The sequence below is a fragment of the Varroa jacobsoni genome, unplaced genomic scaffold (genome assembly GCF_002532875.2).
Source record: "Varroa jacobsoni isolate VJ856 unplaced genomic scaffold, vjacob_1.0 scaffold_1407, whole genome shotgun sequence".
In the NCBI taxonomy this organism is placed as follows: domain Eukaryota; kingdom Metazoa; phylum Arthropoda; class Arachnida; order Mesostigmata; family Varroidae; genus Varroa; species Varroa jacobsoni.
In genome coordinates this window covers 178,663-200,100 of record NW_019214309.1, presented here as the reverse complement: position 1 = coordinate 200,100, position 21,438 = coordinate 178,663, and the positions used below count along the sequence as shown (strand labels likewise).

Genomic DNA, 21,438 nt, shown 5'->3' with positions numbered 1-21,438 from the left:
ATATTAGATTTAGCTTAAAACGCAAGATAGTAAACTAATTTTGTGAACTCTTTATAGAAGCGTGTTTTATGTTTTAAGCTATAGTATAGCTTGACGCGTCGCTATTTGAACGATAACTTAAATATTCCACCGCTGCACAGGTCTGGGCTATGTAAGTTGAAGCCTCCAAAAGACATCAGATTGAAATTCGCACAAAATCTTTCTATTTTAAGAGAATCATGAAAACATTTTAGTATGTAAGAGTAATGCATGATTTTTCATCCTAAATCACAATATGATGCCAAAATGGTCAGTGTGAAAGCAAGCATTCCTACGGCTTCGACTTTGAACTGAGCATTTGCCACCTATTGTTTTAGCTTGATAATTTTACTACGGCAAATAACTATTTTCGCGTACATTTAACCTGAGCGTTAGCTAGTATCGATAAACTTTGAGATCGGTCGGCTCCACAGCTCTCAACATATCGATACTTTCTTTTAGAGCGGGTTTTTAACAAGACTTACTGGCAAGTTGAGAAAGTGCTTTCCAGCATTTTCTAAAATAACGGCTCTTTAGCAGACGACGCACCGAATCCGATCTTAATACGCCAAATTGATTCCGTCGTTGCAGGTCTAAAATGAATCGCATACTCGTAAACCACTCGAATTGTCATGTATTCCATGGCTTGCTACAACGTGCCTGCTAAAAAAACCACGCGGCAATATTCGAATAAATGCTTCCAGCTTCCGAAGAGCTCTAGAAAATGAAAAAAATACCGCCAAATACCAAATAGCAAACATTGGTCTCTGGCATACTATTATGAGCGTTTTGATATTAGCCAATTTGAAGTCATCTTACGAGTAGAATACCTTGTAAACTATTCACTATTAGCCGAAAAAATGGCGACTCTTTATCCTAAGCCTTTAAAGTATCTTTAGACAGTAATGGATTTAGAAGCAAACATATCGTTTCCTGCTGAAAATGATGCGACCGAGACCCTGTCTCGCTTCCTGAAGGAGAGGGCATAAATTGTACACATTGACGATCGGTAAAGATACTGGACAAAGAGATCCTAAGCAATAATCGTTCGCTATTGGTATAGTTTCTTTATTTCAAGAACGAAAATTGATGATTGCAGATTGATGCAGAGAAGGTGATTATATGTCAGAGTCCCAAACAGATTGTAAAGGTTATGATAGTTTTTGAGCAAAATAGGACATGTCTAGTGTTTCCTCTGCTAAATATCAGGGCATTTATGACGACATGTCGCCAGTAAAGGAAATGGTCAATACTGCCAGATAGCTCCATTTCCTAAAAGGCTTCATGGACGTTTGCCGTGGCAATCAACAGCGCACAATACGCTTTAATTACGGATCGGATAGAGGAAAATAGATTTGAACCATGGCTTCCGCCCTCTTGTTTTTCAGATCGAAGTCCGATTTGTGATTCCGATTGTTTTCATACTTTAAAGAGCGCCATAGCTACAGAACGTACCAAAGCGCCGAGTCGTTCAAAGAAGCTCTCTCTCTAACTACATTATATATGGTAATGCAACTACACAACGTCTGCTATTTTTCTAAAGTTTTCAGTTATTTTCATTGTGTATACAAACCTTCAAAATTATTTTTTTAATATAGCATCAAGGATGCTACCGCACTAGGCCTAGCCAGGGTGGATCTTGCCACACTGTGGGGTTTTCTAATGGATCTATGAAGCAGCACGGTAACTATACGGCACAATGGACATTTGTCAACGCTGAAATTTGCGCCAGTGATGGTCCCACATTTATGACCCCCATGACGCCGAGTAGTCGCACAGACCCTCTGCAGCTGTCGAGAAATTTCTGAAGTGCTGGCTGAACAGCAAGGGGGAGTGCATGTGACATATTGTCGTCCCACCTTATAGATATAACACTTAATCACGCATTGTTATTTAATATGTTAAACGTTGCTCCTTACTAATGTGTTAAAACTAGGAGAATCGAAAAATCTACTTCCTATTTAATACACGTAACCTTCTATGCGGACCTCGGCAATGTGATGTCAACGGCTGACACGTCTATGTCGTGCCGATAATAGCCAGGCTGAAGTTTGAAGGCTTGTATGACTCTTGTGATGCGTGCCCGTTATTTGTATGACTAGTAATACGTAATGCAAGTAAGCTGATGATAGTCGTTTCGAGACGGAGAGATAACACGTTCGAGCGCGTCTCAGAGGAGGCCGTACGTGACTCGGTCTACCCCTATCGTACATCCTTATTCTACTGCAATGAAATGGATTAATTGGGACTAGTTGAACAAAAGCGTTCGCGCGAAATTTTAGTTAAATTATAGTAGCCCGAATCGCAATTTAATCTCTTGTAAACACAAACAGTAATTTGAAAGTCACAACCCTTTTTATATAGCGAGGCATTTTGTTGCATTAATGTGCTGTCCTTCACCATTTACCAGATTAAAAAATCCCGCCATTTTTCAATTTGATTTGCTTTATTGTGTCGAAAATTCTTGAAAAATAACCCTTAAATACTATGTTTAGGTTGACTTTTTAATGACTGCATTTATAAATTCAATCCTATTCAAATCAGAAGACAATTCTAATATTTCAATTTTTTTTTTAGCTTACGCTGGAAGAACTCATCGCTGAGCCGGATCAGTATAAAACTGTACCGCAGGTATGGTCTCTCGCGACGAAAGTCTTTGGCGTGACGAAGGACATCACTTATAAAGTAAGTCTAATAAATGTATAGTGGCTAAATAAAGAAATAGACACCGGAAGAAACTCTGCTGTGCTGCTATGCTAGAATATGCAAGTTCAACCGAAGACAGAGAGAGATCTATCTGCTCTTGCAAAGTACAAATATGGGACCGGGCGAATCTGATATAATTTGATAATCTATCAGTCGTCAGTTATATAATGCGACGGTATCACACAAGTTCAAGTATTACTGTTTTTTTAATTATGTGGACGCCTTCGTTTTCCCAACCGCGTCAATACGTATAGCTATTGAATCATTTAAACGTGTTGAATGTTGTTACTTCATTTACAAAAAAACCCTAAATTGAAGATTAGTTTAACTGTTGGGTGTGAATGAATATAGGACTTGTACACGCGGAGTAATATGAAATAACTCGATGAATGTCACATAGGCCAATCTAAAATTGGGTAGCCTTTACGCATCAGACATACACTGTGTATCTACCTATTTTATATCGCATTTAGTTTATGAGCTGAGCATCCTAAGCTCTGTTTGGTAGAACTACGCTTTCGTACGTTGTAAGCGGTTCTTTCTGTTAAAAGGCAGCGCCTCCCAACTTTTGTCATGGTGTTTGAAAATAATCCTTTTCCCCTCCAAGGAAATTCAGGTCTATTAAGAGGACAATAAACAATAAAGGGGCGAAAATGTTCTTGATAATCTAGGTATCTGTGTGTTTACCTAGTAGACGAAAAAGACTAAGGTTCCTCTTTAGGTCTTTATTTCAGTAATACGCCTCTAGCCGCTGAAAAGCTATGATACTTTCCTTTCGTTCTCTTGTTAATTACGTATTGTTTATTTAATGATGGGTTAGGCCTTGACAGCACTATGCGCGCTTCCTGTGGCGTTATTGGCAGGACTTATATTCGCAATCCTGTCTTGTCTTCATATTTGGCTGCTACATCCATGCCTCCGACAGGTAGGTGTTAGCGAATATGGCGGGCAATTGCTCCGCCTCAGATAAACTCGCGGGCGGTCTCACAAGCATGTTTGCTCAGCAAAACACTTTTACCCCATTTAGAGTGGTAAAAGCCGTCATGTTTTAGCCGAAAGCTTATGTCACCGTGTAAGCAATAATATGCGATTTGTAATATTCGGTTTCCACCGCCTGGTGTTCTACACACATGACCGAAATCTAGTTCGTTTAATTCAAGCACAAAATTATTGAGATAAGATGTATTATTTTAGCTTTTACAAAGACGACCAAGCCTATATTTCTTAAATAAACAAATCGATGTGGCGTTGAAAGCGGTCTATACTTTCATGACGACTGCCATGTCAAAGCTTCCTTAGAGAGACTATTATGGCAATAAGTTTTTAACGCTACGTTTTATCGTTGTATTTGCAGTTTCGTATCAACATGTTTGCCATACGTCAGAGTCTTCGGATAATTCTTGATTCTGTTGTGGGACCCTGCATCTCTGAACTAGGGCTTATCTTCTCGCGTATGAGTATAGAGCACAAGAACTATCAAGAAATTCACAGAATATAGTAATGACAGAACGATTCTATGCTAGCACCAAATCTTGCTGGTTCGCCAAATACTGGCGTTCCGATCAGCGCACAATGGGTTCAAATGAAACGACCCAAAGAATAAATCCTCGTTATCAGAATGATGCGTTATGATCTGCAACTGCTCATCCGACGGAAGTTCTGAGCGACATTTAAAGAATGAATCTTGTGCTCGACCAGGGAACACACTCACACAATGTATGTACCATATACACAACTACCGAATGTAATGAGGTATATTAAGTTTGGAAACGTGGAGATATATTTACGAAATGAGAAAATACATTTTAAAAAATAAATTGTGTTGAAAGGAATTAACGAGACTATATATTTGAAGGAGCTAGATAGCGACAGGCTGCAGGCTACCCCAATTGGTCTGTTTCGAATTTCGTGGCACCTGTATATATATAGTAATCACATCCTTAAAATATATGGATCATAACATGAATAAATGACCATGCTGCTTCACTTAGTACGTGTTATTAAGTCGTGATCCGTGGTAGTCGCATCGCCGGCGACGCTGGTAAACATCGAGCTGCTCAGAGTATGAACCGAAAGCCAAATTAAACATTGTTTTTTACCTTATGATGAATATACCTATAAAAAGTTAGCTAAGATCGGTATGAAGATGTTTGTTATTATTTGAGAAGCGGCAAATGCAAATCTGCTTAATACAGTAACAATATGAATAGCATTTTTATGTATATACACTGTATATTGGCTAAGTTCTAGGTACACTTGGTTACTTTTACCATATCAAACATAAATCTTACAACGCGATTAATCTTCTACGACTTTCCGCAAACATCTCATTGAATCTAAGACAAATAGAATGTTTGTATTAATTAGCTTCCTCTGAAAAACAGGTTCTAAATATATTGTTTAGAACAGTCCGGTGTCCATGAGAAAAAAATATTTCCTTGTGATTGGACCCACTCATCCATGTAGGCCTTTCATAAATCTGACACTATCTGATGTCATTTGTTTGCCTTGATACACCAGTTATACCATACTTTTTAAACCTTCATGTTACTCCGCACTTTGCCTCCTTTTTTTTTTTATTTTTTTTTTTTATATTAAACTTTCCTTTATAGTATATGATAAATTTAGGATTACAGTTTTTCAGATTAAATGTTTTTTAGAATAATCAAGTTCAGCCGTTCATCTGTCCGACAATGGAATTACAAAATCGAAAAACTGGCAATTTTTTTTCTATTTTTGGCCTTATTTTTTTATTAGTGTTACCGGTGACGCATGAAAGCCCGTTGCAAGGACGGGTGATGCGTATACTGTATGGCTTCGAGCTATTACATACGAAAATGTATACATGCTTTGAATACTATAAATTCAATTTTTATTTACGTTTATCTAAAAATAATTCATATTTATATAGGAAAATAATCCATATAGAATCTACAACTCTTTTTCCTATCCTAGTTGTTCAAAATTGTTACCGGTATGGTTATCTATTTTGGGGATCCGCTCCCTCGGGCAAACTTTGGTATATAGACCTCGGCTACAGCTTGGATATAAAACTATCGTGCCTGGGCAGTTTTTTGGAGGCATCTTTTTTTATCCGTAAAGTCTATCGTATAGTGTTGCGCCTAGGGTTTCATTAACGTGGTATTAATTTCATCGCGATTCCAGAAAATGCGCGAAGAGAGCTCTATGACAATGCCGATCGTCAGCTCCACTAATCTGTTCGCTTGCGAATGGATTATGGTGGTCCCCACATGTGACTAATGTTAGAATTCGTACCAGATGTAGTCACAGTTACAAAATGGCCGAAGTTATTCGTGACGATCGCGTCCATGGAAAAAGTCACGAAGAGGGGCTCGTTTACGGATATGCGGGACAGCCTGATACAAGTCTAGGCCTATCTTTGCACTAAAGTATGCTGGCGGTTTCACAAACGTCTAGGGAAGACAGTGCCCGTGGTCCGGTTTTATTTGCTAACAAATGTAACAATTGCGGACGTGCTTTCGGATACTTGCCTAGGCAGTTTTCTACTGAAAGTAACGGGATGTCCGCAGGCATGCAGCCTTTTTTGAGCCTGGATGACCTTGGTGGCAGGCAGCGGGAGAACCGGCCCGAGCCCCCGAAGTTCGAAACGGTGCAACGGCTCCCCGTATCAGAAGGCGACCTGTCTTTCGTCCTTCAACGGCAATACGACCCGGCCTTGTCTGAAGCATGGTGACTACTAGGACCTAACGTGGGCTCGCCAGCTGATGTGCTGGAAACGATTTGCGGTCAGCATCATCTATTGTCCCTTTTCGAAGCGACAGCTCCAGAGCCGACTACATCAGCTGGAGAAGCACTCCCTTTTGCGCTACTGTCATTAGCCATCAGAAGCCGCCGTCCATACAGATTTCTTGACTATCTAAACAACAGGCCAGCATTCCGTCTTCGGTGAACGCCATTTTGCGCCTTGAACTAAGAAACGCCGTTACACATAAGTTAGCATGCGCTCTACGCCCCCGTCAGACTGGTCGAGCTCCATCCAAGGCTGACGCCGCTCGCATCGGTCTGTAACCACGAATTGCTGCAAGATGAATCTACCTGTTAGGGTATCCTTCAAAGCCAGAAATGCTATTTTTTTAGGCACAGCTCATGCTAAACGAACGTCTGCTCTTAACAAATTGTGCAGTGGTTTCAAGACTTTGGCTATGTCCCGGCGGTAATAAGGGGCCAGTTCCAGGAAGCGCAACTAATAATGAATAGTAAATAGCACTGGGATAGCTACCACAGTAACTTTTTCTATATCATGGAAAATTTCCAGAAGGGAAACCCCTTTGTCCCTATGGTTTCTCGCAGCAGTTAACGAGCACTTCGACGTTTTGGGGTGTAGGTCAAAGCCATTGAGCACAGAGTACTTTCTGAAGACGACTTTCTGCAGAAAGTACGGCGATTTCGTCGAGGTATATTAACGTTATCAGGGCAGCATGATCACCAGTGGCTGTGGTACGAGTAGCGAGGTGCACTGTGAGTAACATCTCCGACTTAGCAAATAAATACTCTAACTTTTCATGTCACTTTCCATGTCATGGAATCACGAAGTGATTCCATATTAAGTTTTACAACTGATTAACTGGTAATGGAACTTGAAAATGTTTTTGGCTAAACTGAGTTGAGAATTCTGGAGACTATCAACTAAAATTGGCTTAGTATTACTAATTATATAATTATTACCAAAAGACTCTACTTGAAAAGCCAGGAGTAACATTGAACTAACCAGATGAAGCTAGGTATAGTTAACTCTCCATGCCACTACCAAAAAAGAGTCAACAAAACTCATTCTATAACTAACCAAGCACACATGGGTCAGTCTGTTTATGTCCCTTGAAAAAAAAATAGTCAAAAAGTGCTTTTCCTGAATTAAAACTATAAGTCCTATGCTATTGCTAGATAATCTCTAAGGGAAGAAATTATGATGTATGCTACGAATATCAAAATAGGGTACCATTATTAAGGATTAGCAGAGAATACCAGCATTTATTTTTTTGGTATTTAGATCTTTTGATAAGACTCAGACGTGTGGCAGTGACGGCACAAAGTTCACAGAAAATTACAAAGTAGAGAGTCCCGATATCAAACAACAATTTAGAACTTTGTGTTCCGTTGCTAAGCCAATTGTAACCTAACATTACAGAAGCCAGTCGGTGACCAATGATATTCAAATACCAGTTCGTTCAAAGGAGCAGTGAGTAACCAAATTAGCTCTGTGCTAAGAATAAAATGATTGAAAAGTTTTTTTTAAATAGTGTTGGCCACGACACGCAAGTAACAAGAGACAACACCGGTATGTTGTCTTAAAAAATAATTGTTTCAACTCATTTGGGTTATGAATGCTTATATATATATATATATATATATATATATATATATACTATTTTGTAACCTAGGTATTTCCGTCAGTATCGATATATAAGAATGGTGTTTTCCAAATAAATTGCATCTGTGCCAAAAGCAGTGCGTCGTGTCTAATGCGTGTAACTAATGGTACGAAAGGGCAACAAATCGCTTAGACTAAGGAACTGAGCCGATCCGAGAACGAACCGATGCGAAAGTCTGTTGTGGAATGTTTGTTGACATAATTTAAATGACTTTGTATTATCCCAGAAATATCGTTACTTCAGGCTATATATATTTAAGGCATTGGTGCATTGTTCCTCGCACGACCATTCGCATACCTTGGGCTACTGACCATTTATTATTACGGGGACATTGGAAAAGCCCTGAACTGCCTCTTCGCTGCGACGACGCCGCCTTATCTCTTCGACCCGAAAATATAATCTGGGATCATCATACTTCAGGAAATCTTACTTTGTCAACAAAATTAAGACTTCCTATTTGGAGATTCAGCAAAGGAAAACGGCTGGGAGCCGTTTGCCTACTAAACTTAAGGCCACACAATGATCTAGGCGAAAAACTGGGCGTAGGTACGCGTCGTTTCGTGCCAGCACAAGCAAATCGTTTGGAGCAATGCATAACGACTTTCCCCGTATCAGCGATGCGTTGCACGACATTACAGCGTTCATGTGTTGGCGCTACAATCAGTCTTTCATGCGTATTGAGACATTGCGGTAAATGTGGATTCGAACCATGTAAACCGTGACGTCTCTGCTACGGTCTATTTCTAGTAGATGTATGGAATGGTGATAACTCATACGCAGTTGCAACCAACAGCGTTAAATGATAAATCTCTCAGAGCTCCTCAGGGATTTCAAAACGTTGTAGTGTTATGTAATGCTTGAACAAACCACCGACGACCCTTAATATGCAGTTTCATAGTATATTTAGCATATATGTATATGCTACAAAATCTTGGTTAATCAACTAAAAAAGGAATCGACGCTAGCGCTCAAGCTCGAAACTGCGATACAAATGCTCACGATAAGTTGAGATATTTATAATTACATTGTTTTAGAACAGTGTATTTACCTTTTTTTACATTTAACAGTTATTACATTTTGTAAGTAATTAACTCGCGTTCCGATAGCCCTGCGCATAGCTTCGATCTGAATACATCTCACAAGTGACAATTTTTAACGCGTAGACAATATTTACGGCGAGTTTGCTCAGGTACGCTCCTACATACATATCAATCTACGAAAAAAGCAAGTGTCAATTTTGATTTAAAAAGCGTCCGATTCAAAGTGAAAATAATATCTATGTACGTTTGCCAAGAACACAGTAACATGGAAACTGCGTCAAGCGAAGCTATAAACAAAAAAAATCACTATAAAATAATAATACCTGTTGTATTGTAGATTTTAGTACGAGCTGGTACTCTTAATCACAACATGGAGAGCATGTTTTAGCTTTATTTAATCTCAAAGTTTGTCGGCAGTACGGTTTTAAAGTAGTCACCTTATGTATACATACATAACCTTTTTTTGCACTCATACAATTATGTGAATCTCCACGTACAACTTCCTAATTTACACAGTGTCTAACAGCTTTTCGGATGACCGGTTATACAGTAGCTTATTGGTGCCATCCCTAGAAACTATATAAATACTGTTCTCTGTGTTCCACTGTGTGTATATATATATATATGCAAGCTTCTCTATCCAGCTTCGGTAAAACTGGCGGGTCACAATTACGTTTTAATGATTCTACAATATCAAACAACAGTTGGGAACGAATTCTTTATGTCACCTAAGGAAACACAAATAGCTCTTATTGTTTTATTTACCAAAAGAAAAGTTTCACATTAATAATTGATTATTTCGTATTATTTCTCTGAGTCGTAACTGATCATGTCTAGAATCAATTTTAGACTTTTTTTTTTAGCTATTTACTTCACCTCTAAAATTGTTCCGTAACGCTATTCTATGAATGGTGTTTCATACGTTTTTATCTTATTCTGTTACAATTTTAAGCTAATTTGCTAAAATGGTGTTCGTTACTACAATAAATACTCGTTGGTATCAAAAATGTCTTAGCGTTTTTTTCAAACATTATTTTAAAGTCTTCCCTTGTACTGAGCACCGCTAATCCGCTGCAGAAGATGTGACCTTCAAAGGTACCTCAATTATCACAATTCGAGTTCGCTTAAAGCTGCGCCAAACGCCCAGCTCACCTCGGATCCACGAAGCTTCTGTGCCACCTAAAAGTATATTATGATTAAGAAAACAACGAACAGACTATTACAAAACTTCCATCATCAGAGCGCATCAACGTAATGCATTTTTGAAAGCCTCTAGTTACCTCTATTGCATGTACAGGTTTTCGGAATCAATGAAGTATAAAAGACTAGCGCACACTAGAAGGCTTAACTGGGATTGTTCTTGCTGCACTTATGTAGAATCCAGCATGTTTCCAATAGTTTGTGGCCTTGCAGATTTAAACGACCTATGCCAAACTGAATTACAGTTTATTAGATTGAAGGTTTACAATTATTTGACGTATTATCTGTCCGTCTTAAACAAGATAATAGGCATACAAGCACTATTCCTTTGTAAGGCGATCTGCAAAAAATAATTAAACCAGATTTGTGGCTTAAAAACATTACAAATGTTGCATGCGGACCTTTAGATAGAAATTACTGCAAACGTAATATAACTAGAACTTAACGATGATACAGAGAAAATAACATAAGTCAAAGGAGATGCCAGGATAGACTAAATTATTAAATTAAATATCATAATTTACATTTGCCACATCGGGCATAAATACCCCAGCAACAGACCAGTTTCCTTCTGTATCTACGATTGGGACTCTGGTTCTTTACATTATGAATGATGGTTATTGCAAGACTTTTAGCAGGGCCTCTTTTGCTAGGAGGTTTCAGAAACGTGACCGGTGTTTATTTATAGCGAAACAGAGGTAAATTTATTTTGAGCTAGTAATATAAAAATTAGCACCGATTATTTATTTGGCCCGGATGTCATAATTCTCTAAATGTGATCTCTCACCGTGATCTTGGTGTTATCGGGCAATTTGAGACCTTCGTGAAGCAATGCATAGATGTACGTTAAGTCGATGCAGAGAAATGTGTCCTCCTTGGGACGCGTTGAACTGGAGGCGCATTCTGTGTGGCAAAATGTAAAACCATCGAATTAGAAACTAATAAAAACAACATCATATTTTTAACGTAATTAAATACACTCTCCGGTTTTTATGGTGAGTGTCTGTCTCAGTTGCAGTGGCCGTCGTGACAAAAAGAAGCTCATTTCGACTCATGCACTTGAATTTAATTTTAAGCAGCAAGAGACCGTATTCACTACCACCGAGTCGTTATTGGCATCTAAAGATGATCGGTAGTTTCACTTGAAAAATTATATTTAATCTTAACTGTTTTTCTTTATCAACAACCTTTGCGAAACTTAGCGTTGCGAATGTAAAATAAACCTTGGCATGATAGTCCCTAGCCATGTCTTGTATGTATATGAGCTATTGTGCTATAATTTAGCATACCTTCAAATTTCTAAATATCCTAAGTGAATTGTTAGGATTGAATTACCAGAAATAGCCCGTTCCCTGTAATCGCTCACAGCAAGGTCCTTTTGAGTCTCTACGCCTTTTTGGATGAGATCAGCGTTCGCTGCTCTGTAAAAATAGTATGACATGAGGTATAGTTCCCGTGAAGGCAATTCTTGCGGGGCGAACATGTTTAGTCTGTCGACGTACTTCTTGGCCAGAAGGTAGCATGCCTCGAAACCGCAACGATCTGTATCATCTGGCCCTATGGCAAAACTGGCTTCGAAGTATTTCCAATACAGTCCACCAGGTAGTTTCGCAACCTCCGGGTGTACACAAGGACTAGTTACATAAAAATGTGTCCCATTTTTCCTGGTTATATTTTGTTTGAGTATCTCCGCTCGGCCGTACATGAGTCCTCCACCTAGGTACGAATAGACGTACATCAGCTCTTCGCTACCTCCTGGTATCTTGAAGTAACTAAGATGCTCACTTTTGGCTAGCGTTGTTTTGTCATTAGGCTGGAAGGTTATTTGCGTTGAACCACCACCTAAATCTAACGTAGCGATTGAGTTTTTTCTCAGTTTTCGACCGAGAGTAAACACCACCATTAGCCACGCATAGAAACCTGTAAACGTAATATGTAATACACATTTAAAAGATAACGAAAAATAGTTACACTATTAGTTCTCTTCGCGAAAAAAGAACTACATACTTAAATTTAACAAATATTTAATGACTAACTACGTATCAAATAAAAACTGCGTAAAATGAAAAATGAAGCCACTTACTAAATAAATAGCACGAAGCTTCACTTGTTTATCAACTTACCTTCGTCTTTTCCCTCCATAATGCTCACGGAACTATTATTTGACTTAAACGGATATTGGCTAAACGTATTTTGTATTTCGTGTAAAATTTGATTCTGCGCATTATTCGGTAATAATCGTAAACCTGCTGTAGCCTTTAGGACCAGAGGAGTCGAACGTTGTTCTGATGCCGGCACCGCAATCTTCGCTTTGTCCAACATCGGCCTGAAACGACAATTCTGTTGCCCTTAAATAAGTTATGCATTTTATCTTGCACAAAAGAAAATATCTACTATTTTCGCACTAAACGTCTGCTTGCTTTAATTTACTATGGTTTTCTACATGGCCGGGAGAAGCCGGCTGAGGGAAGTGAGGGAACGGTATTTCTGGTTACCAAATACCTAATATCGATTAATTGATGAGGTAAAGCCCAATCGCATTCTTATAAGTACCGTATCTGACAAGATAATCCAGAAACACTAGTGTCATCGCTACGAACAGACTCTTATTATTTGGAGAGTTTTGGTACATTAGCTAGGGTTCTGCCTCTAATTAGTGCGATTCGGTTAGCCCCTGACTGAGTATTCGGGTTGGTGAGATTACAATCAATAAGTTTAGCATGGACTTGTTTAGGGGGTATGACAATCAATCACTTTTTAATTCTAGTCTACTAGGTCGATTGATGCACATACGGTATACAGTCGAAGCTACTTTGAGCAAATCTATTTATAAATATTCTTGAAACGGAAACACAGATGTCTGCGTTTTGAGAGCTGCAAGCAGCTGTCTCTAGCGGCGAACCAGCCATAGCCCTCACAAATATAAGACCCTGAATATAAAAGCGGATATCAAGATAATCTATGCGCAACCAAAATAAATGCAATTTGAAGAAGATTATTATTAATTTTGTAAGACATAGTTTTTTCGGTAACAAGCTGAGTGCACATTTTCCATCTATATCTCTATCTTTCATACGTCCTTTATGAAAGATGTTGGAGATGCTCGAAATGCCCGCCGTTACATTCAGGTAGCTGTATTTGTAAACTCTACATTAGATACTGTCAGCCATTATCTATATAAGCTACACATGTTGCTGAGAAGTAAATTGTATGTCTACTATCCGGTTCCAGTTTTAATTTTTTAATAACGAAAAACATACTTGAGTGACATGCCCGCTTCATGGGGGTTGTTTGCGTAGTCGCTGAGACCGGGAGAAACTGTGTAGTAGGTTTCACCCGCCAACCGGATTTCGTTATTGGAACATATCTGGAATTGGAAGATATGCATACGACTTCCGGTCGAACCAGCATCAAACATAATAGAATACTTCACTCTGAAACAAAACGAAAACGTTAATTGGGATGACCTCAAGATATTGACGGCCCATTCACTCCATATACATTTAATCTAGTTAGATAATATGTATACTATTAGTTATACTTATTATAATTAGCTATACTTATGTACCTTCCTCTCCACAGAGCCCGATCGCGCCATATTGGTGTTTACATGTACATTGTAATTAGCCTATTGAGTTATCTAATATATCAAAGTTACGTAAGTGGTGTTTCGCAATAGCTTCGTATTCGGACCTACTATGGTACCATGAACAAAGCAACCGTACGGGATCCTAAGGTAACAAGGCTATTGATATGTCAAGACACCTAATACCTCTGTGCCGTTTACAACTTCAATTTTCTAAGGGGTTTTCTTCATATACAGCTGGTCTGTAGGACACACCCAGGCGCAAACATATAAGTAGTAGCATTATTAGTAATGCTACCATTGCACTCGAAACAAATGCCCGCAATTAGAACAATACTGTTACTCAAGAAGGCCAACTGTTAACCTTTCAAACTAATAAAGAAGAGAACTGTAACAACGGAAGCCAAAAAAATCTACATCAAGTTCTACGGAAATTCTGCAAATTGTGATTTTTTTTCGGAGACCGAAAGATGGAAAAAGTTTGTCAGGGAAAATTTGTGAAAAGTTGCTGTAGCTTACGTAAATCGGTAGCCTTAAGTGGTTTTCGAGCTTTGGTAAAAGGACATCGATTTAGTAACGAAAAAATTATTTTTCATCGAATTTAGGAGCTGAGCAAAAACTAAATGGTATTCATTTATATTCAGGTCAACTCTGATTTAGTTGAATCCAAAATGCATACACTAAGAACAAGTAAGCACGAAATACTGATGGTCTGCAAAAAAAAAAATACCGAATTAGGGTTTGTGTAACATATATTTCTATGAAAACAAATTGGAGTGACCAACAGCCCTTAATTTTTTTTATCTGACATAATTTTAAAACATTTTTCGATATTTCCCTGGATCTCAATACAACAAGTTTTTTGACAAGTCCTGCAACACACTCTACATGCATTTCAGCTTGAAGCTCGGTGCTTCACTTTTTAGGTGTTCGAAACTGCTTCGAAATCATTCCAATTACGCACCGGTAGTGTGTAAAAGCATCCAGAATATAAAGTGCCACCAACGTCGCCGCAAGTATGAGGCAAATGAAGCAGGCCGTAACACAAAGGCAGATCCGCACTGAGGGACATCGCGACGAATGCCTGTATCCACATGACTTGGACTGAAAATTTGCAAACATATATACATATATATTTTGCATAAGATAATTAAAACAAGATTGTCTTTTCAAACCATGACAAAATCCTTTGCTGTCAGATCAATAAAACACAACTAATTAGATATATCAGAATAATAAGCAAAAAAGTACTAAATTGGACTAGAGGTTTATATTTCAAATCGGCGCAAGAACAGTACTGGTGGCCGTAGCTTAGGTAGTTTTGTGACTAATGTCATATGCGCAAAAACGTGAAACTATTATTATTATTATTATTTTATTATTTTTCAATATTTTTAGTTCTACTTAGTCGGATGCCCAGTCTTGCGTTTAGGCTGCAACCGTGAAACAAGTCATACTCCACAGAAAAGGGGAAGGGTCCCATACGTTTTGAAAGTACATCATTGAAGTTTGACGCGACGAGTTAATCAGCTATATAAGTTGCTATTACCCAAACTTTTTCAAGGGCAAGATATCTCTAAACAAATCAAGCTAAGAGAACTATGCTTTTCTGTTTTTAATTTGAACCAAACATTAATCAGTGTCACTACTACGTCTTAGTATAGAGAAACAGTACCAAAGATACGAGTTTATGTTATTAATATTAATCGGTTTGCGTATTAATCAGTTCAGTCTCAGTGTTGCCTCAGATTCATGTGGCTGCGAGGCAAGGAACACTTCAAGTTATTATTTCAGTTATCAAATGCTGACACGCTAGCTCGTCAAATTGCGGTTAAAACTTGCAAACGTCTAAAGATACTTATGGAATTCAATTTAAACTGAGGTTCTTTTACGGGAACGCTTACATAAAACGCCGTATCTTTTTTCCGTGTTCTCTTTAGCCGCAACCTGGAATTGAACCTAGATAAAACTAACATATTGAAACCCCAAAAACAATTTTGCTCGCTAGCTGTTAAATCAGGTTTGGGATCTCAATGCCTTCTTCAAGTTATGTTTTAGAAAAAAAATCCAACTTATACTCATGTAAACATTCCTAAAGGACAGTCATTGGCCAGACATTGGTTCGCCTTCAGCAATATAATCAGGGGCCGGGAAGTAAACTCGGATAAGGCTAAGTTTCGAAAAGCAGGGTTGCTAGCAGTAAATAACACACCCCGGTTGTACCCGTCACCCTTAGAGTGGGTGAAGTAGTTTTGCTATTTAGATTTAACTGTATGCTGTTCCGGTATCTACTATATCAAGCGGGTGACAGAACACTCCAGAAAAGCCCTAGTAGCAAGCGTGACTATCGAGAAATCGTTACTTTTATTCTGAATACAGTGATACGCTTCTTTAACATGGATCCAGCATCAGTGGTTTTGTACAACATCCACCTAGCAAAACTTCAATGTAACGCAAATGCATAGACTAGAACGGTTAAAGCCTGCCTTTGTCAAAAGACTACTGGGCCTTCGTACAGCGCCACTCTAGACGCTACATGTGTTTACTAGTGGATTCGCCGCTATGTTGGACTTCACACAAGAGAAACTACCCAGAAAGTAGTCCACTACGCGGTCCCAGACCCACGTAGTGCAGTTGTAGTGCTCTGTGCTATCTACTAGGTGTTAGTTGTACTTTAGTATTTTACGATCTGTCAATAATGTTTACACACAAGGCAGTTGATGAAAATTAATGGTAATAAGTCTTATTGCGTTTACGTAGACCAACAGAACGTTTTCGATACATCTAGCATGATTGTTCAATCAAATGACAGGTCGTTTGTCTCAGCTGAAATTGGAGAATGATTCCAGTTGTTTTTTGTAACTCCTTTTGAGATCTGTTGAAGCAAACATGTTTTTCTATTGTAGTGCTTGATATGCACAGTTTTTTTCCGTCTGATATGAAATATATTGATTATTCTCCTAAAGTATCTGGTTCATATGCGACTATTCCATAAACTCTTCGTCGCAGCCGTGAAAACCGAATTCATTTATCAACAACCTAGTTTTTAATTGTGGCTGGTACTCAGATTTACAGTTAATAACACTGAAGACACGAAATATGCACGTAGAGGTTAGTTACTACTAGGCCGAATTTCTGCTGGGTGTTTTTATAATTGAAAGATAATAAGCAGTTATATATTCAATTGTATTAATCATTTTCTTCTTTTTTCTTTCTTTTTTTTTTATCTGGTCTTTAATATTATTCCCCCTTCGCGAGAACCAGATTTTTTAAAACGGAAAACACGATCAAAAGTCTAGAAAAAAGTTATCCAAAAACTTTAATGTCGCTATTTATGTTATACGTAGTTTTATTAGTTTTATAGAGAATCTAACATTTTGACAAATAAACATTCTTTCAAATTTAAACCAAAGTAATCTAAAAAGTAGAAGGTCTATTATTCCCGGAGCCAGAATGGAAACTAGGAAATATTTTTGCGTAACTTACGAATAAATGAGTGCGGTTCCCTTCGAACCTGCCATGTCATATTTAGCAAATAAATGACTATGTGATTGTCATGTACATTACAATATAGATACCATATTTTGGATAAATAAATATGTAAATTAATTAATGTCATAAAACAAATGAATGTAAAAAAACTGCTATTGCTAACATTAAGCGGCTGGATTCGATCTGCCACATATCGCAACTTTAGCCAACCTACGGAATATTTAAAAATATAAAACTTCGACCAATTAACGAGACCAAATATGCCTAATGAATAGAACGTCGCCTTTTGTTCGCAGACTTATTGCTTTAACTCTAGAAATAGTTCAAATGTCTACTCTTTTCGTCGCCTTTATCTGCGAATTAAAGAATCGTTGCTTCAGACTTGCCATGTCGCTCAATACGGCAGAGCTCGCATAAGAACAAGAGCAGTAAAATAGATAAATTATCACGGAGCGCCAATAACAATGCACCAGAGCAATCATGCTACTACTACCAGAAAGTAGTCGTCTGGATTTGGAAGTGTGGTCATCTATACCAACAAATAAATATCTCTAGTCAGGGACCTCCGTCCTTAAAAAAAAATGCATAGAACGGTACATAGAAAATGCTCAAAAGACCCAAACAAACTAGTGCGTGTAACGAGTCATCATCACTGACAACATCCATATGTAAATCATATACCAAATACACTCAGAATTTTACTGTGCAGTTATCTAGTCGGAATTTCCAGCCTAGGTGATCTATGCGTACTAGGTTTATTTGCCCCAAACAAACTTTGGAAATGTATTTATTTAGAAAAGTTTATGCGCCTTAGTTCGGCTTCTTTCTAAGAGTCTGTAATAATTATTATTGGAAAAACGGTGATCTGAAGCTACCTTTTAGGATCTGTAAACGTTATAAATTTATGCACGGGAGTCATGTCTTGTCTTTAGGTAGGTAAGCAGCTAAATGTACCACTAGTTTAAACCAGCTCTGCGTGGCTTGCCTCCAGCTCAACCCATCAGTCTCACTATCGAGGGCGTCGTGAATAAAATGAGGAGTGACGCATAGCCTCAGTTCATTCACTTTCTGGCCGAGCTGACGGGCGTACATGTTTATTCTGTACATGTATCGACCCAACAAGATACATGTCATCGATCTTCTCGTTCCAACATGCCCTTATTTTCGTTAACAGAGTAACTTCGGTATCTTGACCCAAAACCCCGTATCGACAGTCCTCTAATCAATAGTAGTCAACGGATAGAATCTGTATGTGCAGACATACTTATTATCCTTATCGTCCGACCATACACTTTATCTTAGTTTAAATTCTATATGTAGAAGGTGCGGTACAGAAGGAGAGAATTCTAATATAATACTGTAATCCACTTTCGAAAAACACCATTTAAAAACACCTCTACCATAACTGTAATCGAGTGACAATTAGTCTGGGCGTTTGCATCTAACGCTTTTTTAAACAGTTCAACATCATAGGTAAATGCTTTAGTAATAACGTTAGTATGATTAAGGGCAGGATCTAGCAGACAACACATTTAAATAGCTTATAACTTCAGGCTGTCTTAAGTAAATACTTACGACAGATTCAGGATCACACAGTGGCATTTTGTTGCGTCAAATAAATTAGTTTTTTTTTATATTTTAGCTTTATATTAACACTTTTGAGATCCAAAAAAAAGGTGCTCAGACGTGGTGTTGGAGTCAGTTGTTTACATTCTAGCCTCCTGATTCTGCTGCCCATGCACGACACTTTCTCTCAAATATTTTTCGTGGAAGTGAATCAGGTATTAAAATGGACCGCAAGGACTTTTGCATAACATGTCACAAATCAACACACACACATTTGAAACACTAATCAAAAATTACTTCTCAACACGTTTGGAGTTCCCATCAATATATCGAAAGTCAATCGTCAAGCTAACAGTACAAGAGGATATTATCAGCGTTCTGCACACCCCTTTTTACCGCCGCAGGCTTTTACCAGAAAATAACACAGTCAGATCTAAGACGATACTTCGTAAAACTTGAATATCTAATTACGATTCTAGAGCCAGACGTAAAGATCTACAGATTCGAACAGGCGGATAGATGGTGCTAGATGTATGCCATTCGCCAGCCTCTGAGTAGAAGATGAACTCCAAATTTTCCCGTGCCGCAGTTTCTATCATCAGATCAGCTGAATATATGCTAACGCGTTCTCAGCCGATCTGACCAGACTCTTTGTACTGGGACGATTAGTCAGAAGTCAAACTGCATAGGCTGCAAACGACAATTGCAGTAGAAACCGCTGCGACAAGCCTAGACAACGAAAGTGTTTTCTTTCCCGTTTCACTGGATATTTTACAACTGCGGGATGTTCGAACAGAGGATCTATGCAGCATGTGAGTGTGATGCTATCAGTCTGCCTGTCTGTCGGTCGTTTTAGACTATCGTTATTCTTCTAGGTGCTAGCACAAACTATTGTGGGTCATTACCTTCGCTGCATCGTCTATCTGTGCTATTCGCTATTGAACCGACACGCGAATATTCCAGAATGTCCAATGCATTTGACGAAACGGATCAATGAAAAGAAATCCGAGGAAGTTAAAAAGGGGTGCAAAGTGAGAGCTGCGACGGCTGGGGACAAACTGTTATTTATATCGATAAAGTCTGCGAGCTTTTATTTGTGTTCGACGTTCATTCACAGGAAATGACCCCATATAACCGTGCGGTTTACCGTTCTATAAATCAAATGGAAATTACCACCATTGTGGTATTGACTTTTCTATTCGGAAAGGTAACATCCGAGATGAATACAATTCCGCATAAGCTGTATCAATAACCCTATTACAAATATATAGTGCATTTAGCCCCATCTACAACTCAACTTATCCTACAATCCGCTGTATAGTGCATTTAGCCCCATCTACAACTTAACTTATCCTACAATCCGCTGTATAGTGCATTTAGTCCCATCTACAACTCAACTTATCCTACAATCCGCTGTACAGTGAACTACATCAAGTCCATGAGTCTTCGATTTATAACAGTTAAATACGATAAGACAGAGAGATATGATCACAGAGTTATGGTGTCCGTCTTCATGGATCACAAAATGCGGAAGGCAGATTTGCCTATAAAGTGGTAAATACTTTATTCATCCGCTCTTCCTTTACGCGCGTTGCGGCCACGTTTTATGGCCGTGGCAACAACGCCACTAAACTCCACTCAGTGTCACGCCAAAATACGGTAAATATGACGATATGTTACAGGAATTTTGTTATCTATATGCATAACAAGCTCTGATAAAGGATGGCAAAGGTAATGCTCACGAATCAGTATCTACAGAGTAGCTTTGCAGCGAATCCACGTTTCTTACTAACACAACCAAAAATGTCTTTTCAGCGGAATTATCTTTAGCAAACCTACAACCTATATTTACAACCACGATGCATCTAGTGAGCACAAGTGACAATCTATCAACATAAATCGACTGATAATTAAGTATGCATACTAATGTTTTCTCTTCATTGCCATTAATCTTTAGTCAATTATATTTCACAGCTGATTTGACCATTTATTACAGGAGTTTGGAAACTTCAAAAACAGTGTATTGCTTATACATTGCGAAAAGTCTTAAGTGACTGTCAACGTATCAGCATTCATCGCTATTCATGAACATTTAGTTGATCGGGTTAAGAAATACATAAATGCTGCAGGCGGAATCGCAGTATTTACTGAGCGTGTTATAGGTGAATCATTATCATATCCTGCTTCTAGAAGTTCGCTGCCGAAGTTCCTTAACACTTGACAACAGCTAACGCTGCGAAACACCATTGAAATTGATCCTTTATTGGGAGCTCACCTAGCTCATTAATCTCATCTCATGATTGGCTGATGCTACAGGTACGGTTTGTGCCTTATTTTAATAACACTAGCGACTCCTGTTCATCGACTGGATAAGTCGGTTTGTACAAATGATCAAAATCTACATATATAAAAGTAATGG

The 21,438-nt window shown here is 38.4% G+C and overlaps 2 protein-coding genes across 7 annotated transcripts in view; one reads left to right on the top strand and one right to left on the bottom strand.

Moving 5' to 3' along the window:
* The window catches only part of LOC111269710 (uncharacterized), a 50,543-nt gene that overhangs the window by 19,195 nt on the left and 9,910 nt on the right, over positions 1-21,438 (top strand). Inside the window, exons 2-4 of one of the 2 annotated variants that reach the window (XR_015314675.1) lie at positions 2,596-2,703; positions 3,545-3,649; positions 4,079-4,440. Coding sequence is in view for 1 of the 2 variants with exons in the window: in XM_022849514.1 (XP_022705249.1) it covers positions 2,596-2,703; positions 3,545-3,649; positions 4,079-4,222 (357 nt within the window). In the remaining variant the exon portion in view is untranslated. Of the gene's footprint in view, positions 1-2,595; positions 2,704-3,544; positions 3,650-4,078; positions 4,870-21,438 lie in introns of those variants that run through there. The other variant, XM_022849514.1, reaches the window with a different exon arrangement.
* The window catches only part of LOC111269707 (ectonucleoside triphosphate diphosphohydrolase 5), a 12,972-nt gene continuing 1,063 nt past the window's right edge, over positions 9,530-21,438 (bottom strand). For 3 of the 5 annotated variants that reach the window (XM_022849512.2, XM_086972203.1, XM_022849509.2), the window contains exons 2-7: positions 14,926-15,065; positions 13,636-13,809; positions 12,499-12,701; positions 11,711-12,295; positions 11,163-11,278; positions 9,530-10,354 (exon numbers count right to left, since the gene is read on the bottom strand). In XM_022849512.2, coding sequence (XP_022705247.1) covers positions 10,283-10,354; positions 11,163-11,278; positions 11,711-12,295; positions 12,499-12,701; positions 13,636-13,793 — 1,134 coding nt within the window. In that variant the 5' untranslated portion in view covers positions 13,794-13,809; positions 14,926-15,065 and the 3' untranslated portion in view covers positions 9,530-10,282. Of the gene's footprint in view, positions 10,355-11,162; positions 11,279-11,710; positions 12,296-12,498; positions 12,702-13,635; positions 13,810-14,925; positions 15,066-19,028; positions 20,679-21,438 lie in introns of those variants that run through there. The other 2 variants (XM_022849510.2, XM_086972204.1) reach the window with 2 other exon arrangements.